At 44.1% G+C, this 19,884-nt stretch overlaps 1 protein-coding gene across 1 annotated transcript in view; it reads left to right on the forward strand.

Annotated features, from left to right (window-relative positions):
- LAMB4 (laminin, beta 4) overlaps window positions 1-19,678 on the forward strand; it is a 42,430-nt gene extending 22,752 nt beyond the window's left edge. The window contains exons 20-34 of the mRNA XM_010296569.1: window positions 224-467; window positions 2,080-2,237; window positions 3,826-4,050; window positions 5,114-5,334; window positions 6,575-6,671; window positions 7,027-7,402; window positions 7,771-7,931; window positions 11,093-11,298; window positions 12,194-12,397; window positions 14,002-14,146; window positions 15,966-16,173; window positions 16,398-16,536; window positions 16,785-16,961; window positions 17,971-18,124; window positions 19,539-19,678. Of these exons, the coding sequence (XP_010294871.1) occupies window positions 224-467; window positions 2,080-2,237; window positions 3,826-4,050; window positions 5,114-5,334; window positions 6,575-6,671; window positions 7,027-7,402; window positions 7,771-7,931; window positions 11,093-11,298; window positions 12,194-12,397; window positions 14,002-14,146; window positions 15,966-16,173; window positions 16,398-16,536; window positions 16,785-16,961; window positions 17,971-18,124; window positions 19,539-19,678 (2,855 nt within the window). The remainder of the gene's footprint in view (window positions 1-223; window positions 468-2,079; window positions 2,238-3,825; window positions 4,051-5,113; window positions 5,335-6,574; window positions 6,672-7,026; window positions 7,403-7,770; window positions 7,932-11,092; window positions 11,299-12,193; window positions 12,398-14,001; window positions 14,147-15,965; window positions 16,174-16,397; window positions 16,537-16,784; window positions 16,962-17,970; window positions 18,125-19,538) is intronic.
- Window positions 19,679-19,884: the final 206 nt, after the last annotated feature.

The following is a 19,884-nucleotide window of genomic DNA, read 5'->3' on the forward strand; positions in this document are numbered from 1 at the left end:
GGGAGTATTTAGCAGCCAGCACCGGTACCAGTATCTGGCTCCTCATGCATACCCCAACTTTTTAGGGCTTTGAAACCGTGATTATGTGTGAAGCAATATAAAAAATGTTTCCACAAATAATGAATTTTCCATGCCTGCCGCTCGCGCTGCCTTCTAGCAGTGCCAGCGATGGGCAGGGCCGGTGGGAATACGTTCAGGACTCAACTTCAACCAAAACACTTTTGGTGTTTTCCAGCATGCGAGTGCCACCCGCAAGGCTCGCTGAGCACGCTGTGCGACCAGGTGACAGGCCAGTGCTCCTGCCGCCGGGACGTGGACGGTCAGCGCTGCAGCCGGTGTCTGGCTGGGTATTTTGGCTTTCCCCACTGCCGCCCTTGCCCGTGTAACGGCTACACAGAGCTTTGTGACCCGGTGACCGGAGCGTGCCTGAACTGCCGTGGATTTACGGCTGGAAGCCGCTGTGAAAGGTAGGGCGACGGGCAGCACTGCGAAACTCTCGCAAGCTCCGGTGCTCTCTGAAACACGTGTGTAGCTGGAGGCCCACCTACATCCCCATGAACGCATCAATGACCTCGACTGGAAACACGTACCTAAACCCAGGATTAAGCTGGGCCTTGCTGCTGAATGCCAGGTAACTATTTGCTCAGCAAGTGTGTGTGGAAAGCTGCGTGTAACGCCTGCGGAGGACTGCGGGCACCGCACACAGACGGCATCGCGGTGGGCTCCCTGCAAGAAGGCATTTGAGACGTGGGTGCCACAGCACCATGCGCTTGGAGGCATGTGCAGGGCGCTGCATATGAGATAGGCTGACTCCTGCCAGCTTTTAAACTGCCAAGAGGCTAACCGCCTGCTGAATACTCATTTTAATGCCTGCAATTATCTCTGAGGAGCTTAAATAAACATGCCCTGTTTGCTGGTTCGTGTTATTTCCATATGACCAGCAAATGACTTTTCCCATGTGTTCCAGCTCCAAAACAGTGCTCCTCTTTTTTATTCTACACACTGGCAGCAGTATCAGAGTTCAACACGGACGTCAGAATTAAATTCGTTAGCTGTTTAGTTTAGCTTGGCTGGATTGTACCTTGTCATTCACTCTGAAGAGGTTTTCCCCATGAAACCTATTGAGCTTTTCTTGCCGTGCTTTTGGACAATACAGCCTTTGGCTATTGTCTTTGTAGGTGGCAAATAGACTGAAAACGGGGATTGAACTTATTGTTGCCCTGTGCCTCTGCAGGAGCTCCAGACCCCAGGGTGAGGATAATCAAATATCCAAGACTTTAGCCTGGCTCGTGTACATATAGAGAACTGTGTTCCCTTTTGCCATAGAAAAGCAGATCAAAGACTGAGGATGCTTCAGAAGCCCCGCCGCTGCGGAGCTGCGGGGGGCCGGGATGTGGAGGCGGCGGTGGTGGGCAGGGTGGTGGAGGTGGCTGAGCCCCGAGGAGCCCCCAAAACCTCTCTGGGTAGCAGCACAGCCGCCACCGCCGCGGAACAGCCGTCACCCTGGGTTGGCAGAACAGGTCAGACAGAGCAGGGCTGATCTCAATACATACGCTGCATCTAAAATATGCAATATTCTGTGAGTGCTCTGAATGAATCGTCCCTCTTTTGCCCATGCCAGGACTTTCTAACGTCGTGCCAACCACTCTTGGTGAATATGCATGGAAATGTGGTGATAGGTGAATATACAGAATTTTTACGTGGCAGCTTCTATGCAGAGCACATGTGATATGTCATATGTATATATCATATAATTAACACCTTAACTGCTGGTTGGGGCTAAACCACGACTGTATGTATTATCATTAAAATTGTTCCAGAGTAGGTGAAAGTCTTCAGAAACATTCCTTGAAAAGAAACTGTGTTTTTTTCTTTCTGCTCCAAATTTTGGGAACGCAGCTCTAATTTTCCATTTTAGAACACCTTTGAAGTTGGATAGACGTGTACCAATCAATGGGGATAGCATTACAATGACCTGGAGTGTTAAATTAATTATACATACCTATAAACCAATTCACCTGCAAGGACTGGAAGGAGCACTTGACGATTCTTGCCGCTTTGTGTTGACTGCTTTGACAGGTGCGTGGACGGCTATTACGGAGACCCTCGGAACGGGGAACCCTGCCGCCCATGCATGTGCCCAGGGGCACCCACAAGCAATAGGTTTTTCGCACGTTCCTGTTACCAGGACTCCCGGTCTGCGCAACTAGTCTGCAATTGTCTCAAGGGATATTCAGGTACAAAGCAAAATAAGGACTGGTTTTGATTCTATCAAGGTTAATGTAAGAGAGAAAAATGACCATCCTCTGCCCATTCTCTGTTCAGAAATGACAAGTGAGATAATGGTAATAAAATAGATAAGAAAAGTTAACACCCAAATTTACTGCAATTAGGTGGGGAAGTCCTGACTGAGAAGAGTGGGAATTGTGCAATTAGTGTTTGAAAAAGGGATTCATCTATGTGGATACTGGTAATTCATCCGATGGCACTCCCTGGACACCTCCTCCTTTCCATCAACCTGGTGGGGAGAGGCGGGGGGAACTGCAGTTGCACGTTACCTCTGAAAAACAAGCGTTGGGAGCCCAAATCAGAAAGAACGGGGCACCAAAAAGAACTGATAAGATTTCCTAATCAGAGAAAACCTTTCCTCCTATAGAAGAACTTTGCTTTGATGTTATGCCCAAAACTGACCGTTTTCAAAAGATTAATTTAGAAATGAGGTTTCTGTTCTCAGATGTCTCAAATGCAGGTATTTTTGCAGCAAGCTGATGCCTTGCTTCCTAAGATCTCATTGACTTAGCTTGAATTTCTGCAGGGAAAAACTGAAGGTATTTTCCTTCCCCTGGGTATTATAAAAATCTCCAGTGATGGAAGCAAACCCTAATGGGAAACAATTCAAAAACCTAAACCAATGCTGTCATCTTTACTTAGACCAGGTTCCTTTATAAGTCAAGAGCAGTTTTGCTTGAGTAATTGCTGTAGGGCCAAAATGATCCTTGCTGGTGCTCACCCAGGGGACTTCTGTCCTCACAAACCACCGCAACCCTCAGTTCTGGACTTTCTTCCTCCTGCTCCTTCCCGGCAAGGGTCTTTGTCACCTCTGTGGACCAGGCTCACTTCCTCAGAGACTGTGAAAGGCTCTGGTCCTGAGGACCACGGCGAAGATGCTGAGTCCTTTGTTGAGGGTGAGCCAATGGATGAGGTCCCAGCAATACCAGCCTGCCCAGAAAAGTTTCTGAGATGCAGAGAGGTAGCACCCCAGTCAGGGCAGGCATTGGGATGGTGTGCAGAAGTAATTGCAGTGCCAGCCAGCAAGGACAGAGCGTCCCAGAGCTCGTCTGACCTCCTGGAATCCTCCACTGAGTTACAGAAAAGAGGACACGTCTGCTGGGCTCTGGGTTGCTCCAGGGAAGGGCACCCCACACCCTCCCATGCTGCCGTCAGGGTGAAGGGCCCAGGGAAAATCCTGCAAATATGGCCCAACCCTGACTACTGCCTTTGAAAGGACTGTGCTGGAAAAAGATGTTTGGAGGTATTGTGTGAGGGGCTTGCCTGTTTACTCCTACTGAAAGGAGTTCCTTGGTAAAAGCAACTTGGGAGGAGGAGAGTGTGTTTCCATCAGATCTGAGTGTGGGAGACGTAATTTAAACTGATCATAGGATCAAAGGGCAACAGACTCACACAGGTGGGTATTTTCCATTGGAAGTATGCATTTGAATATGCATGATTCAGACACTCTGAACCTTTTAACAGTATTACTGGAAGTGACATGTTTCACTTGAATTCCCGTCAGCCAGCAAATATTTTTACCTTCCTCCCCAACAGGCGATAGGTGCGACGAGTGTCCTAGTGGGTTCTACGGAAACCCAGGCAGCCCCGGGCTTGGCTGTGCACCATGTCCCTGCAATAACAACATTGATGTGACAGACCCAGAGTCCTGTAACCACGTCACCGGGGAATGCACCAAGTGTTTGCACAACACCCATGGAGCAAACTGCCAGTTCTGCAAGCCGGGGTATTTTGGCTCAGCTCTCGATCAAGACTGTCAAAGTAAGCAAGCAACAGCACTGCAGCTGCGTTTTACTACCAAGAAAGTTTTCAACAAATTAGGCTATAGGGAGAGGTTATCCCTTGAAGAGACAGTAAAACTACAGCAGATTGATGGAGTAAAATATGAGGGTACCGAATACTTTTCTATCCAGGGATACAAGTAACTGGCATCTATTAAATTCTTTGTCATCCTAGTCTCACTAAGTCTCATACTGAATACCACTCCGAGGAAATACTCATTTGTGAAATGAAATCAGTAGTCTGTTAGAAAAATACATGTGCATTCAGCCCATTCAGGAAGAAATCAGAAGTAAAAGAATCAAAGATAATTGTTTATCCATGTTGCTGGCTGATGCCAACTAAGCAATGCTCAGTTAACCAGATGATCCCTTGCTGAGCTACCCGCCTTACCAGTTGTTTTCATTAAGTGCCTTGAATGAAACTGTTCAGGAAATTTAACAGACTCCATGAGGACACTGTCAATAGCTCGGCACTTTTAACAGAAAGCCAGGGCATACGTTTCTTCTCAATGTTTCTGAAAGACTGTTTTCACAAATGTGCCTGATTGAGGGTCTAGTTTCTACAAGCCAGACAAATACAGGTATTTTCAAGAAACTCTTTTTCTGGGAATCTCTAAAATACAGTTCAAGCCCATTCCTCATTCATTCTTGGGAGACATCTGTTAGAAACGGTTAAGCAAGAACTTTTGGCTCCTCACAAGGAAGGCTTCTTATCTTACTTGGCTTAGTGGTGTTTCCCACGCTGGATAGTGCCTACTGTAAATCAGCTTCTCCTTACCCAGCATATTTAACATTTCATTCTAAGAAGATTAAAAATTCACTACCCCTTCATTTTTTGTGCCTATATTAAAAGTACTGACTGTTCCCAGTAAGTTTCTTCAAAGCAATATGTAAGTTATTCTAAAAAGATAGGTAAACTGCATGAGAAAATGTGTTCAAGCTTAGTAGAAGTAAACCTACAGCATGGGCTTTATGTACAGCTCTGACTGTCCATCGACTGTCTATATCATCGTCTGCTGTAGTAATTGTCCTTCTTTTTCCAGGGTGCACGTGCAATCCGGCGGGTGTTCGCCCTGCCATGTGCCCGGGGGAGGACGCAACCTGTCTGTGCGACCCAGCCACGGGAGCTTGCCCGTGCCTGCCCAACGTGGTGGGCATGACATGCGACCAGTGTGCCTCTGGCTACTGGGACCTAGCTAGTGGAAAAGGATGTCAGATCTGTGACTGTGATCCAAAAAACTCCCAAAGCAACCAGTGTAACCAGGCAAGAAAATTACCCTGCTTTCTGGGAGCCGGGGTGGTGGTGTTTTGGCACGGCACACTGGGGACCCTCTTATAAATGAGGATAGTTTTTTTCTTGCTCCCGAAAACAAGAAATCTTTGGAATTTTGCGGTTGGTGCAATCACACTTTGAATCAAACCTGGTGTTCTGGTAATGCGGCTTTGCTCGTAAGCAATTTCTCTTTGTCCGTGTGTTCCTGTGTAAAGTGGATCATAGAAATACTTTGTAAGAAAATGGCAGGTAAGAAAAAACTGCCTCATAATAGTGTATGTACAGGGAAGGAGGAAGACCAGGCTTGGGCCCAAGAATCTTATGAGTGTTTTTTAAGAATTTATTTTCATAAAGTAGCAGCTGTGGCTATTACATTAATAATGTAATATATGTAATATATGTAATGGCCTCATCTATCAGACTGCTAGAGTACCTCATCTTTAATTCCTGTGCACTTTTCAGGGCTAGAATGTAGAAAAAATAAAAGAGTGTTTCAGAATAGAGAGAGGAAATTGTGGTCCCATGGAGTCAACAGCAATTTTGCTATTGACTTCAGAGCCCCAGGACCTTATCTGAAGCTCTTGCTGATGTGCTTTCACATTTTGCTTTCAATATGCTTTCTGTTTGTTCCAATTTATTTAGTGGATTTATTATTTTTCCTAGCAAATGTAGCTCTTTCTTAACCTCAAAGAACTACTACTGTTTTTTCTGAGCTGTACCAGTTATCAGAGCTGTAATTCCCTGCAGTTTCATTTAATAGCTGAATTCCAAAATAAATTTTCTAGGGCAATGTGCATAATGTACCCTTGAGGTTTTCAGTTACAGTTAATATATCATGTAGTTAAAAGTTGAAATGTAAAGATGAATACTTTGCTCCAGCAAAAATAAGAAATTAATCTGTTTTGCAAAGGAGAAGAATCCTGTCAGATAACAGTCAGAGGATGAGTTCTCAAAGTGCATCTGTCGACTGGAACATACAAAACCTTTCACATCTGTAAAGTAAAGACACCCCTCAAAGTCCATTTTGTTTTCACAACCTTCAGAAGGAAGATGGGAAAGGTGGGCCAATACCGTATAGACCGTGTTATTCAAAGACCATGTGCACGCAGTGTCACTGCAGTCCCCATACGGCTGTATAGCATAAATCACAGTGAAAAAGAAACCCAGTAAATAATGTATAACCAGCCATACAAGTCTGCGGGCAGTCATTTAATCCTAACTGTCTTTACAGCTTACAGGCCAGTGTCCATGCACGCTAGGTTACAGCGGAAGACGTTGTGATGAATGTGAGGAAAACTACTTTGGCAATCCCCAGACACATTGCGTTTGTAAGTATTACTCAGTGAGGACAACTGGATTAGAAACTGCCTCAAAAAAAAGTTTGCCTTTTATGTTCATCGGGGAGACAGGACATACATGTAGAGAAACAGGTTTTCATACATTTGTGTGTATGAGATGGATAAAATTGCTTTTATTATTGTTAGCGATATTGTTCCTTCTGTGGTTATGATGGGACCATGGAAGCTAGAGCTGAAGAAGAGCTGTTAGCCAGGCAGTTCACTTCACTCTAGCTCAAACATTGGTTTGCCTTTATTGTCTTAAAATGCACAATTGTGCCTTTTGCATGCATTAATCCCACAGAAAAGGAACAACTGAGGGTAACTTGTTGTCCCTTTCTTGCAGCCTGCGAGTGTAACCCGGAGGGAACTGGCCAGCCCAAGTGTGACAAAGCCACCGGCGTATGTAACTGCCGCGCAGGCGTCACCGGCCGGTTCTGCAACCAGTGCGGCCATGGCTTTGAGAAAGACTTTCCCTCTTGCCGCCAGTGTCATCTTTGTTTTGATCAGTGGGACGCTGAAATTACTGCCCTCGCTCAGACCGTGCAGGGGTTAATGAGGTTTGCTGCAAACCTCGAAGATAAAGGAGGACGGATGCCCAGCTGTGACATGCGCTTCAAAGCCTTTGAAGATGCCATTTCTGAAATTGAAAGAATTTTGAGACATCCTGTTCTTTCACTGGAGGCCCTCTCAGGCATCCGGGATTTTCAGGACTACATTCAGTAAGGGCTCGGCTGCCCCTGAAAAGTCCCTTGGCTGAGAAAGCAGTCTTCCCCCGGGCTCCCCCAGCTGTCCCTACACACCAAGTCCACTTCTGATCAGCATGGAGATGCTGGACTACTAAGTCACTGGTTTCAGAAGATCTGTGAACAAAATAATCCTTATATTTATATTATTGGTCCCCCACAGGCATATACTTAAGTTCTGGAATTTTCCAGTTCATCCTAAGGGTTTTCTAAATAAGCCATTACAAGTAAATGTTTCTGCTCATTTAGAAATTTATCTTTTTTCCTCTAAAACGTTGTGTATCTCAGTTCTAGTTTAAGAACAATCTGGTCTGACTTCTGCATAACTGCCATTTCTCCTTCAGACAAAAAGTTGCACAAATGGATCTGCTTCACAGTACGCTGCATGAGTTTCCTGACCTTAACAAGAACATAGAAGACATTGGGGAAGAAGCTGACCTAGTGTATGAACTTCTACAACAGAAAATACATCTGCATCGTAGTTTTCATTACCTGAACCTCAAAGGTAAGGCAGCCAGACATTAGTTGAAATAGGTGAACATTTTCCATAAAATTTCAGAATGTTTTTCCTACCATCTAACCACAGAACATTTCAAAGATCCCTAGATTTTAGCTTCCTATGATAGCACAAAAATGTAAATACTAACAACGTTTTATATTGACTTTCCAAACTACCTTTTATCTTAAAATGCCGTGATTTCTAGCATCCTAATTTTCAGATGCATGTGCCAGGGTCACGCCAGTCAGAAATCTCATGAATTCTGAGGTTTACATCAGGATTTAAAAGCCACCTAGTTTCACAGTATAGACTCACAGATTGTACAGTAGAAGAGCAAAGGATTTTTCCCCACTTCAACTCCTATTGCGCTTAGCAATACTTAAAGAATGTTGTACAGCAATGGTTTGTTTAATTAAAGCAGAGAGTCATAGTGCATCTTCTGAGTGTTCCCATGGGAAAATACATGACTGTATGTGGCAAGGAACTAGCTCTCCATCATCAGAAATTGTGAAGTCAGAATTTAGTTCCTTGGCATTTTTGAAAGAATTACACCATCCGTGCTTGAGCTAAGGGTAGTCTCCATCAGCTGCTAACAGCAGTAATGACAATGTCACAGCCTGGTTTCTGGAGAAAGATGGGGACGTATCAGTCAGGGATCTCAAACAGCTGCTACATCATTCCCAGTGGCAGGAGACTGTCAGTGTACACTCTCCAAAGAGACAGCTGCCAAGATACGAACCCCCAGAAATTAAGGTGTGCACCACGGAAGACACAAGCTACAGGCAATGCTCTCCCATTTACAGTTCCTTCATGTTTTGTTTGGGCGAGAAAAAGTTTGGCCTAGACAACATCGGAAAAAAAAGAAGGAAAAGTCAACAGAATGCAAAGCCAAGGGAAAGGAAGAGGGGAAAAGAGGGACTAATTAAGATTTAAGGCTCTCCTGCCCTGTTGTACGTGGCAGTGCCGCTGGGGCCGGCTCTTCCGCTCAGGTCCCTGTGCGAGCAGTCATCACAGCTCTCCCAGGCTCCACTTCCCAATTCAACTGAGTCTTGTGCAGACTCTGAGAAAAGGCAGGAAGGCAAAGAAACAATAAATCCCAGGGAGGTCAGTGGATGCACAGCTTAAGCATCCATGGTGCTCTCTGGTTACATTCCAAACCCACGTCGTCTTTTGGCCTCAGGAGATGGATAAACAGCCCTATAAAAAGCACACAGAAGTGTGGGGAGAGGGGAAGACCTTGAGTTTAAGTTGAATTTCTGGTCAGAGACACCAATATTTGTTGGTCCTGCTACCAAGCGTCTTAACAGCACTGAAATAACAATACCCTCAAGATAACCAGCTTCTCTGATATCTGAGAGAAAGCTTGGCTCCCTTCCCCACCTTCATTTTAGGACCAGCAGTACATCCTAGGTATGGCTCTGTCTGCTCTTTCTTCTCTCTTTTTCGCTGGCCCAAGCAAGTGGGGTAGAGAACGATATGGCCATGTACCCCATCTGGGGCACGTTTTACACTTGTGCCCTAGACACACGTGGGGAACGGGCTCCTACCCACCTCTCTTTGCAGAAGTGAACAAGAGTTCAGGACCCGCAGCCTTCCTCACAGGCATACGTTCAGCCTGCTGTCCTGGAAACACCAATATCTAACGGTGAATTAAAATAGCTGGAAAAAAGTGTCCTTAAAAGAACGTTTGCAGTTTATGAGATCTCATTAAATTACCGCTTTCCAGCCTTGGTCCCTGGCTTTGCAGCCACTGTGATATGGTAATGCAGCGAGTACGGCTTCCTAGGCTGTAAATCAAGCCTGTGCAAAGACACTGTGTTTAACGTAAAGGAACTTGGAAACTCTATAGCTCCATCACAAATCAAGCGTGAAAAATTCATTTGGGCCACTTAATGGAGAGCTGAACCACTGTAAAATATTCCTGTGATGGAACTGTTGCACAGAAAACAGTCTCTGGCTTAGATATGGAGTTACAGCAGCCTCTTGCCAGGTATTTTGTGTTAGGAGCTAACTTTAAACTGCGCATTGTTTCCAAGAGTTACAAGATAAAATAAATAGCCCTGGTTCCACATGATAACTAAACATTGTTCAGCTTCAATCAAAGCAAGGCCAAGGGCTTTAGTGCCTGATTCAAAGCACACAGGACTTGACGAGTGCCTTGTCATTGACTTCAACCAGCGACCCAGGCAGTTACCAGCACAAAGAGGGATGTTAATCAATGACCTCTGATGTTTTTTCACTGCTGGAACATCAGTTCTGGCTCATTGCACATACCACTGCTGGGGATCTGGGGACAACTTTGGGTTCTCTGGAGATCTGTGAAGCTCAACAGCAGGAGCTTTAAATAACGTGTTTTGCAAAAGGTCTGAGTCCTTTCCTTAGGCTATTAATCTGCAAAACTGTAATATTCTCCAACTCTTTTGAGTCTGCTTAAGGGAAAGCTTGCACTAAGCAAACAAGACAGACTCTTGCTGGAAAGTATTTTTTGCTTGGCCTACAAGCTTATAATGGAAATGCTTTTATTTTTTCAACGCATCAACCCTGAAATTGAATTTTCCAGAGCCAAAGAAAACTCATAAATTCCCATTTGTAATCTAAATTTCGGTCTCAGTTCAGCAGACCATTTAACTTTTGGGTGCTATGCTGAACAGGGGCAGGACAAATGCTTTCCTGACTCACAGTCACAGAGTTGATCATTTCGTAGGTTTTACAACTGGCAGAAACAGTTCTCCTACCTCAACTTCAAAACAGTGTAAGCGACAGGAGCTTTGTCAAATCAACAATGGCAGCAGTGCATGAGCTACTGATGAAGGCAGATTGGTAGCAGTTTGTGTCATTAATGACATCCCCTTCATACTTTTGTATCTTCCATTGGCTTCTCATACACATTCTCAGGAATGACATGGGATCCACTGTATTTGCGTCTATTTTAGCAGGTTTTATGGATATAAATAACTATTCCTGTTTGGCAACTGGCTGAGTTAAAGGGTTAAAAAACTTGACTGAGGAAATGACAGCTCCTGTCCCTTCCTGCTGTCCCAAATCAAACACTAGTGACAACAAACTGAATCACCTGTCACTCACCATTTGTCCAGAATTCAAGTAAATGCATGAATTAAATGCAACCAAAATACAATTGGTACTAAACCATTTTTCTGTTGCTATAGAGGCCATCAGCAACATTAGGAAACACTTTGAAATATCACTGCTGTCAGAACAGAAGACCAGTGGGACAACCTCTATCGTAAGTTACTCAGAGCACACCAGGAACCACGCGCTCACCATGTTGGAACACCAAGCCTTGAAAGCAAGCAATGTGCTGGAGCGGCTCAAGACGATCAAGAGCCCCAACATCCAAAACTTGAATGAGAAGGTAGGCGCTGTGAATTTTGAATGGGAGCTAAACAAAAATCTCTTTTCTGATGCTGTTAGTAGTTTTTATTTTAAAAGGGCGCTTACGTGCATTTTAAATCTGGAAAACAACACTTCCCTGGCACAGACATGCAGTCACGTCAGAAACAGCTGCACTTCTCAGCTGTGGTTACTACCACCCTTCTGGAAGCCATTGCTCCCAGGGCAGGCCCAGCAAGAGGAACTGTTTAAGCACTCTCTAGTCTCAAGAGGACTTCAGTGTAAATTTAGAAAGATTAACCCCAACCTCCTCCACCAGTAACTTAAACTAAGCAGAACATCTTTGCCCTGGAGTGGATGGGGAGTGATCACATATCCTTTGCCTCACCTATGGGAGAGGAAGGGATTTCAGCCAGTCTGCTGGGCAGGAATTAATGCCTGACAGCACCTTCAGCCAACACTGCCAGACCTGGAAGAGATCATCCATCTAAGCCTTTAGTCTCAACATCTGTGTCAAAATACATGGAGGGATAGATGTGGTACCATGTCATGTGAGAGGTGATCTGGATCCTTTAGAACAAGCCATTGACCCATGGGCTGGATATGGCCAGGGGACAGTTTCAGCCCTTTTGCCATAAAGGAGTGAAGCAAGCATCTTAGTGTAACACATGGAGCCCAACAAATGGATCCTTCAAGGATGGGCTTGGAGCCATGGGCTGCCGTTGCATCCTTCAAGTCGGGGAAGGGGGACCTGTAACTAGCAGCGGCACCCATCTTTGAAGAGACCAGACTACCATGTCTTCGGGAAAATCCCATGTGATGTTCAATGTTCATATGATGTCAAACACCTTCTGTCCCCCAGAAGCGTACCTCAGACACCCAGAGGAGTTCTGACATAAACATCTTCCTTATTGCAGATGTGTGGGGTGCCAGGAGACCAGCCCTGTGTCACAGCAGCCTGCGGGGGAGCTTTGTGCCGGGACAGTCACGGACTCAGGTGGTGCGGCGGCCCAAACTGCAGCGGAGCTCTTCCTCTCTCCGTTGATGCCTTCAGGAATGCTGAGGAGACTGCTGTGCTGCTAAGTAACTTGACAACTCAGCTACGGGAACCTGAGAATCAGGTGCTGTATATCAAACCTACATTTGTTCAGTGAAATTGATGGAGGATGAGATGTGGGAGGTCACAAATCTACAAAAACTCAGCGGCTCCTTAGACAAAGAGCAGTGACCTGGTGATAAGAGTCTGTCCCGACACCATAGACCTACTCTGGTTCATAGACCTCCCCAGGTTCAGTACTGGGAATATCAGGTGCCTGTCCCACCAAGGGGCTGTGGCTCTAGGTATGCCTTCCTCTTCCTCACAGCTACCAAGATCTCATGGGCCATGGTGCCTATAGAGGGTGGTGGCATCAGGCTAGTATTTTGTTGGGAAAGATTCCAAGGGCACAGCTTTTCAGTAGCCTGGGTATGGCCCACGCTTATTGCAGTGGGATTGCTGCTGTGCGTAGCATTAAGCTCAATTTATACAACTTCATATACGTTTGCCATTAAAAAATTCTTGCAAATAATTTCAAGCTGAAGCTTTTCTGCCCCCGGTGATGTCTAGAAGGGCATCGAGTAGTCAGCTGTACTGCACAGTAGCAGTGAAAATAATAACTCGAGCAAAGTGTGGGCAACGCAACATGCACAAAGGAAACAAAAGAGACAAATCCCAAAACACCAGTAAAGACAGTTTGTTCTCATTAGCCATCGGAGATGATGCCTGTTACCATCATAGGCAAAACATGTTTTCCAACAGAAATGTCATTCTGCTGTGGCTTTGTCCTGTCCCTGCAGGGTGCCTGGGCATCCATTTCCTCCTTTTAAAATACACGCGACACTCTGCATCACAGCTAACGGGTTTAGAAATGAGCAATCGGGGCACACGCCTGGGCTCCGGGACACAGAGGGGCAGCGTCGAAAGGCATCCCACGCCGAGGTGGCGAGCACAGGCTGCCGGGACGTCGCCTTTGGTGCTGCCGGGTCGTTGCCTTTGGTGCTCGCAAGCTTCAGGCAGCTCTGTGGTAATACATGTGAGGTATTTTGACATGCTCCAGAAGTAAAAAAAAAAAATCACTCTTTTTCGTGTTGCACGGGGAAACTTCCCACAGACCGCAGAGAAGCTGTACCTGCGCATGTCCGTGAGGCGAAGCACAGCCCCAACAAAGCAGAATACTGTTGGAATTTGATGATTAATCTAAAGCTCTCATTTAAATGATCAAGAATACTAGTTTAATGGCAAAATGTAACTGTTAAAGACAAGCTGTAAACACCACCTTTCTTATTTGTGGCCTCTTAAGTGTATTTTTAACAGCAAGTCCAATGCGAAAAGGCAAATGAAATTACATGCCTTTTCTGTACTGAATCTGATCACTGACATGCCGCGATACTGCAATAGAAAGCAACAGTCAGCACCTTCTTTTAGAAACAGAAGGGGCTGTGATTTAGCAGTGGTTGCACAGAAAAAAAAAATGCTTGATTTAGGCTTTTTCTGAAGCCAGATGAAGGCCACAATATAGCAACTTCTGGAGTTCCCCGAAGGACTCTCCTACTACTTTTCAGCGCCACATCAAGTGATTCCACCTGAGGCTTGGATCAAAATTATTTTTGTGTCAGCGCTTAACTTGCCAAGCAATGATAGATAACCTCCAGAAAATGGCAGTGCTATTTCTAATAATATCTCCAGGTTGAAAGCATCAGGAAAATGGCAGAAGACAGCAAGTTGAAAGGCTCACAATTTAATAGGCGACTGGAGAGAGCTAAGAATCAAATTGAAGGTGACCAAGAGATCACTAAGGAGTTCATCCGAAAAGTGAAAGACTTCTTGTTAGGTAAATATGCAAAGTTCTTTTTGACTAATTTTTAATATATATGCCAATATAATATAGCATAATTGACAGTCAGAAAAAGATCTAGCTGTATACACATCAAATTTCTTGTCTACCTCCTGATCTGTGCAGTCTTTTTCAATCTCTTTTTTCCTAGTGCTTCTTTCTCCCAGGTGACAGTACTTTGTATGATTTTTCCAATAGATCTGTGATGTTCTGATTGTCATCTTTCATTAATTTGCTTAATTTCAAGTATCCAAGTAATTCCCTCAGTTCCTGGTTTATCTGAGTAAAGGACTGCTAAGATAATTTCAGACAATATAGAATGTCCAGGGATGTCCAATGCATCCTCAAATTGTTATTCCACCCCCTTCTTCCAGGCCCATAAATAGAGGTTCTCTGTAGGGAGCGTGGGAATTAGGACACATACCGCTCCATCGTCTTCGTAAAGCTGTAACTCAAGAAATCAAAGGATTCTTGTAGAACTTCACAGCTCTCATAAAAAAGAACAAAACAACCATACATACCCTAAAACTTTTTTCACCCTCACGATTGCAGAAAAATGCTGTGAGAAGTGGACCCTAAGTTTTCTTGTACCAGATGCACATCAAACGATTCAAATGTGGTAGCATTTTTTTAATCTCTTGAATGTAGCTGATCTCATAAGTTTCTAAGGATTGCATGTTGGCAGCCCTTTGGCATTCTTACCTCTACGCCCAAATGGGAGCGAGGACAGAGGACTTCCTCTGTTCAGGAACGTTTAAGATGTTTAATGATTTGGAAGAAAAATTCCATTTAAGTCCTTAAGATTCTCAGATTTTTATTTGATAGCAATTGAAAATTCCACCGTTGGCTCTTTAATGTTTCTTAGGAGGCATATGGCAGTTACTAACAATTGTAAAAGCATTTTTAATGAATTTTTGTTTTGTAAATTGAAGTTTAAGAACTGTAACAGTTGAGATGTGTACAGTTACATTGAATCTGCTGTACTCTGCATTGACATCTATGGTAGTTTCAGCTGAATATATTTCTGCAGAAAATAGCTCTCAGGAATGCACTACAGTTTGCACAGTAAATATCTTCTTTAATTCTTAGAGCGTTACTCTGGAGCACTACCACAAACATTTAATATGTTTCAACTGTTATTCACCCAAGGTCCTGTCTATAAAGGGAAGTGAGCAGAAAACAGGAGTCATGATGAGACTTCACATGGCATTGACTGCTCTAACTCTGTCTGCCCGTGCCTTTTAGCAAAGAACTAGGACGAGATCATTTGTAAGGGGAGTTGTCAAAATACGTTTTTTTCTACTGTAAACTCCCATCCTATGTGAGTCTGACCCAAGTTCCCTCTGTAGCTTAGCCTTTCTCATTAACCAGTGAAGGAATCACTTTCCCAATATTGTGGCGACTCCAGGGAAGGGATTATGCCCACCAGCCGGCTTGGAAAGCTCCATTCACACCCCAGTCTCTCCAGCACCTCTTTGATCTGGGGGCCAAGGGAGAAATGGGCTCTGACACATCTAGCTGTGCCGTGCACCGATTTAAAACCTTCTGCGGGCTCAGTTCTACATCAGAATTTTAATAACCCAGTTCAAAGTGGGTTCAAAGCCTCATTTTAGCCAGTTCTGACAACACTAACAGCAGTACCTGGAAGCATAATATTAATTACAAAATGTTGGAGATAATTCTCTTACCCCCTTGCTGTGCCTGTCAGCTTTATTCTCCCATATAACTCAAAGTGTAGGAAGCCATAATGATAATTTACATTTCACTGGGAGGAAGGAGCCACTTCAGGCTACCCTCAGCTCCATTTCTGTTGCAGATGAGAGCGCGCCTCCGGAAGACATTGAGAAGGTGGCAAATTACGTGCTGCAAATAAACCTTCCCCTGACCCCACGAGAGCTCACGGGCACTCTTGGCAAAATCAGGAGCATTATGAACCCCTGTGAGAAGTACGAACTGAAGGCGAGCAAGAGAAACAGGAAAAGGGAGGAAGCTGGGACGCTGCTGGTGGAGGCACAGGAAGCCGAGTGAGTAGGGTGTTCTTGTAGCACCTGTAAGACAGCGGCTCATGAGCTCCCACGCAAGGGCCCTTACGGAGGTCTTGCTTCGCCAACTTACAAACCACAACTTTAATGGTTGTTGTTGGACGTGAGGGAACATTCCTGCGTGTGAGCATGGGTGCATTCGAAACGTGTTCTTGCTTGGCTCTCCACACCATGATACTACACAAGCTTCTATTTTTCCATTTTAGCAAAGCAGCTAAAGCTCTTCTGCCCGTGGATGAAATTAATAACAAACTAAAAAATGTTGTGAAGTCCCAAGGACACTCCAAAAACACTTTCATAAAGTTAAATGAAGAGATACGAGGCATCAGAACACAAATCTCACAGGTACCTCACTGTAAATCTTTTAATTTATTTACTACATATGGTTTAGAAAAAGATCCTTCATCTTGAAGTTTCCTTAATGTAAACTTAAATAAATAAATCCAGAATGTGGTGCAGATATGACACCGATTCCATAATGTTTAAGCGTCTCCTCTTCTTGATAAGTTGACATTAATCTCCCTCGTTACCATGCTCTGCAAGCTGGATGGACATTGCATAAGAAACCACAGCCTTCAATTGCTCTGTTTTAGGCTGAGAACCAAGTGAACAAGACAAACGATGAACTAAATGACTTGTCAGCAAAACAGTCCGAGATGGAAGATGAAATTGCCACACTGCAGGCAAAAATGCTGATGAACAGGAATCAAGCTACAAAGGCAAGAGCAGGGGCAGAAGCAGCACACAAGCAAGCCCAGAATATTGATAATGTAAGCCTTTCTGCCACGTATTAAGGGAAAAAAAATTCCCTCCATGTTTGATAGTATTTTTTACTCAACGTGTAATTTGCTCTCCTCAAAACTGTGTTAACCTTTTCCTTATGCCATGCAGTGTAAAATGCCACGGGTTAAGAATAATGTCTTTTTTCTTTTAAGGCTTCTGGCAAATAACACTTCTGTTTGCTTGAATGAAAGAAAACATACACAATTCTCTGCCTACTCCGTGACATTTTTCCTTGCACTGCCTGTAAGGTTCGTAGTCACCATGGGCACCAGTAAACACAACAGAACAAATCACAAAACCAGATATTAAAATATGTGAATGATGGAAGCAGCCTGACCATTCATCCCATGCCATTCTCCTTTAGAAAAAATTGCTGCGGGAGATAACTTGGAGTTTTTGGTTGGCCAGGTGCCTTTCAGTAGCTCAAATTTTTGAGAATGCATTGAGGCGGATAGAAATCTGCTAAAATTGCAAGGAGAACCAGGCATCCATAGCACAAGCTTGGAGCATGACCAAGCTTCCAGGTTATAAGAAACCTAGTAGAAATCGAAACTGCAGCCTCGACAGCAATATAAATCAGCATGGAATGGAGTTAGCCAGTAAATATTAATACACCCAAAAATTTTAAAAAAGATGCTACAGGTAATTAATTGAATTTTAATTAAGCCTCATAGCAAAAATTAAATTTACAGAAAAGCCCTATCAAAAGACGTAAAAACAGCATGAGCTTTAAAAATCTTAAGTCATCTATTTTCTTTATATCCTCACCCTCCCTTGACACTTTACATTGCTCCACTGGCAGTTTAATTCATTTTTACCAAGTTTGGCAAAGCATTGTTCAACGTACACTCATGGATTTTTTTTTCCAGATTTCAGAGAATGAGACATTTAAAGTTTGGTTAAAAGAGGATATTTTAAAACGGTATAAAAATCTCCCTTAGTACACCAGATTAATTATGAGATGCTCTTAAACTAAGTAACATTTTTTTGTTACAGGAATTTGCTGACATTAAAAGAAAGTACACCATTCTTCAAGAAAAGCTAAAAGCTCGAGGACCTCCAAAAGTAACACTAGAAAAGGTGAAGCAGCTGAAAGAAGCAGCAGAAAAACTGGCTGAAGAGACTGAAAAAAAAATTAAAAGAATAACAGGTGGTATTCTCACTTCCATAGCAAGCAGTGAAAATTGTGACAGTTATGAATTAAACTGAAGTCCTTGCCCACAGACACTAACAGACTAGGTTCACCTGAAATCAGGTTTAAAACAATTTAACTGGTGAAAATCCCTGCTTGAAGCTACCCGAACAGTTTAAAAGCAGTTAAATTGATTTGGCTTATGTACTTTTTCTGACATGAATTGGTTGTTCTAAGCAGAATTTAAGTGTCCACACAGGGACTTGCAGTGATTTGATTCAGACAGTTTAAAAGCAGGATAAGTGCAAAATCTGCATAAAACTTGGCTGCAGATTTAGCTGGGAGCTTTGATTTATACACTTGCTTTGGGCATTTGGACCTTAAATCTTTCTTTTCTGTCTTTTATCACCCGAGCGATGGCTCGTGTATAGAACACTGCAGGGTAGCTGTTTTTCATCAGTCCATACTTGTTCCCCTTCAGACATTATCTCTGAGCAATGGCAGAACAAACCAGGTAGGAATACTGGCTTGTTCGGACACACAGAGAGAAACATCCGCGTCCCACAGCAGGCAGCAGGGCTGGAGTACGTGCCCATCACATTAGTCCACGCTCTGGCATCACCACCTGCATGCGCTGCCATGGAGAGTGAAGCCGAGGTGCCCTGGACCTGTGGGGCTGCGGCCCCGCTCCTCACACAGCCTCTCGGGTGGCTTTAGAGGGTCACCAAAAATAGAACACATCTCATGTAACTGCACGCAGGGGACCTGAGTCTGCTTGTAGTGAAGGTCCGGGCATTTCCACTGGGAATCCCTGGGCCCAGGATCCTGCCAGGCTCAATGCCTGAAAATACCATGTAACGTCAGCAAAACAGAAGCAGAAACTCCTTCCCAGGAGCAAATTCTTCAGGACAGGACCCAAATAAATACCTTGAGCAGATACCTTGAGGAGAAGCATTAAGAGCATCCCAGTCACTCCAAATGCCCAAATGATAACTGCATTGGAAACGGGCAGTGAATCATGTGTGGTTAACTCATTACCAGTATGTTTACACTGGTGTAGCTTCACAGGGACCAGCAGAAACATTCCTGTAAATGAGGGAGACCTAAGCCCGGACTGCCTGGGCTTTACACACACCGGTGGACACACTGTTCCTCTGAGTATTCCCATTAAGTCAACTCCTTTAAGAACTCCGTCTCCTGCCCCATCCTAGCTGATGGACAAAAGCACATGCTGAGAAATTAATTTCTTTAAGGCTGTCACATTTCTCTTGAAACCCAGAAGCCAGACTTTTCCCTCCAGTTGCATATATAACATTCCCCATTTGAAATGGGCTTATTGCCTCTAAAAATGCTGGGAAAAGAAAAGCTGTTAATCCCTGGATTTTACTTACACAACAGATATGAGCATCATTGCATGTCTCTACTCTTCCAGACTTGGAGAAGAAGCTTCAGGACCTGAATCAAACCAAACAAGACAAGGCAGAGCAACTGAGACAACTAGAGGAACAAGTGATAGCCATTAAGAATGAAATCATGGAGCAGGAAAGCAAGTACGCAACCTGCAAAAGTTAGGGTCTGAACAGACCATCAGGTAAAACACAACTGAAGTCTTCATGCTTACCACCTCTTGAGCTTCCTGGCACGGAGGGCTGTCTCTGTAAATTCATCTGAAGATGCATATAGTATTTTGGCTCAGTCAACAATGTAACTTTCTCTTAGGTTTTTTTTTTGTCCAGTGAGTTTATATGGAAATAGAAAATACCTTTTAATAAACCAGA

This window comes from Phaethon lepturus, unplaced genomic scaffold (genome assembly GCF_000687285.1).
Source record: "Phaethon lepturus isolate BGI_N335 unplaced genomic scaffold, ASM68728v1 scaffold50001, whole genome shotgun sequence".
In the NCBI taxonomy this organism is placed as follows: domain Eukaryota; kingdom Metazoa; phylum Chordata; class Aves; order Phaethontiformes; family Phaethontidae; genus Phaethon; species Phaethon lepturus.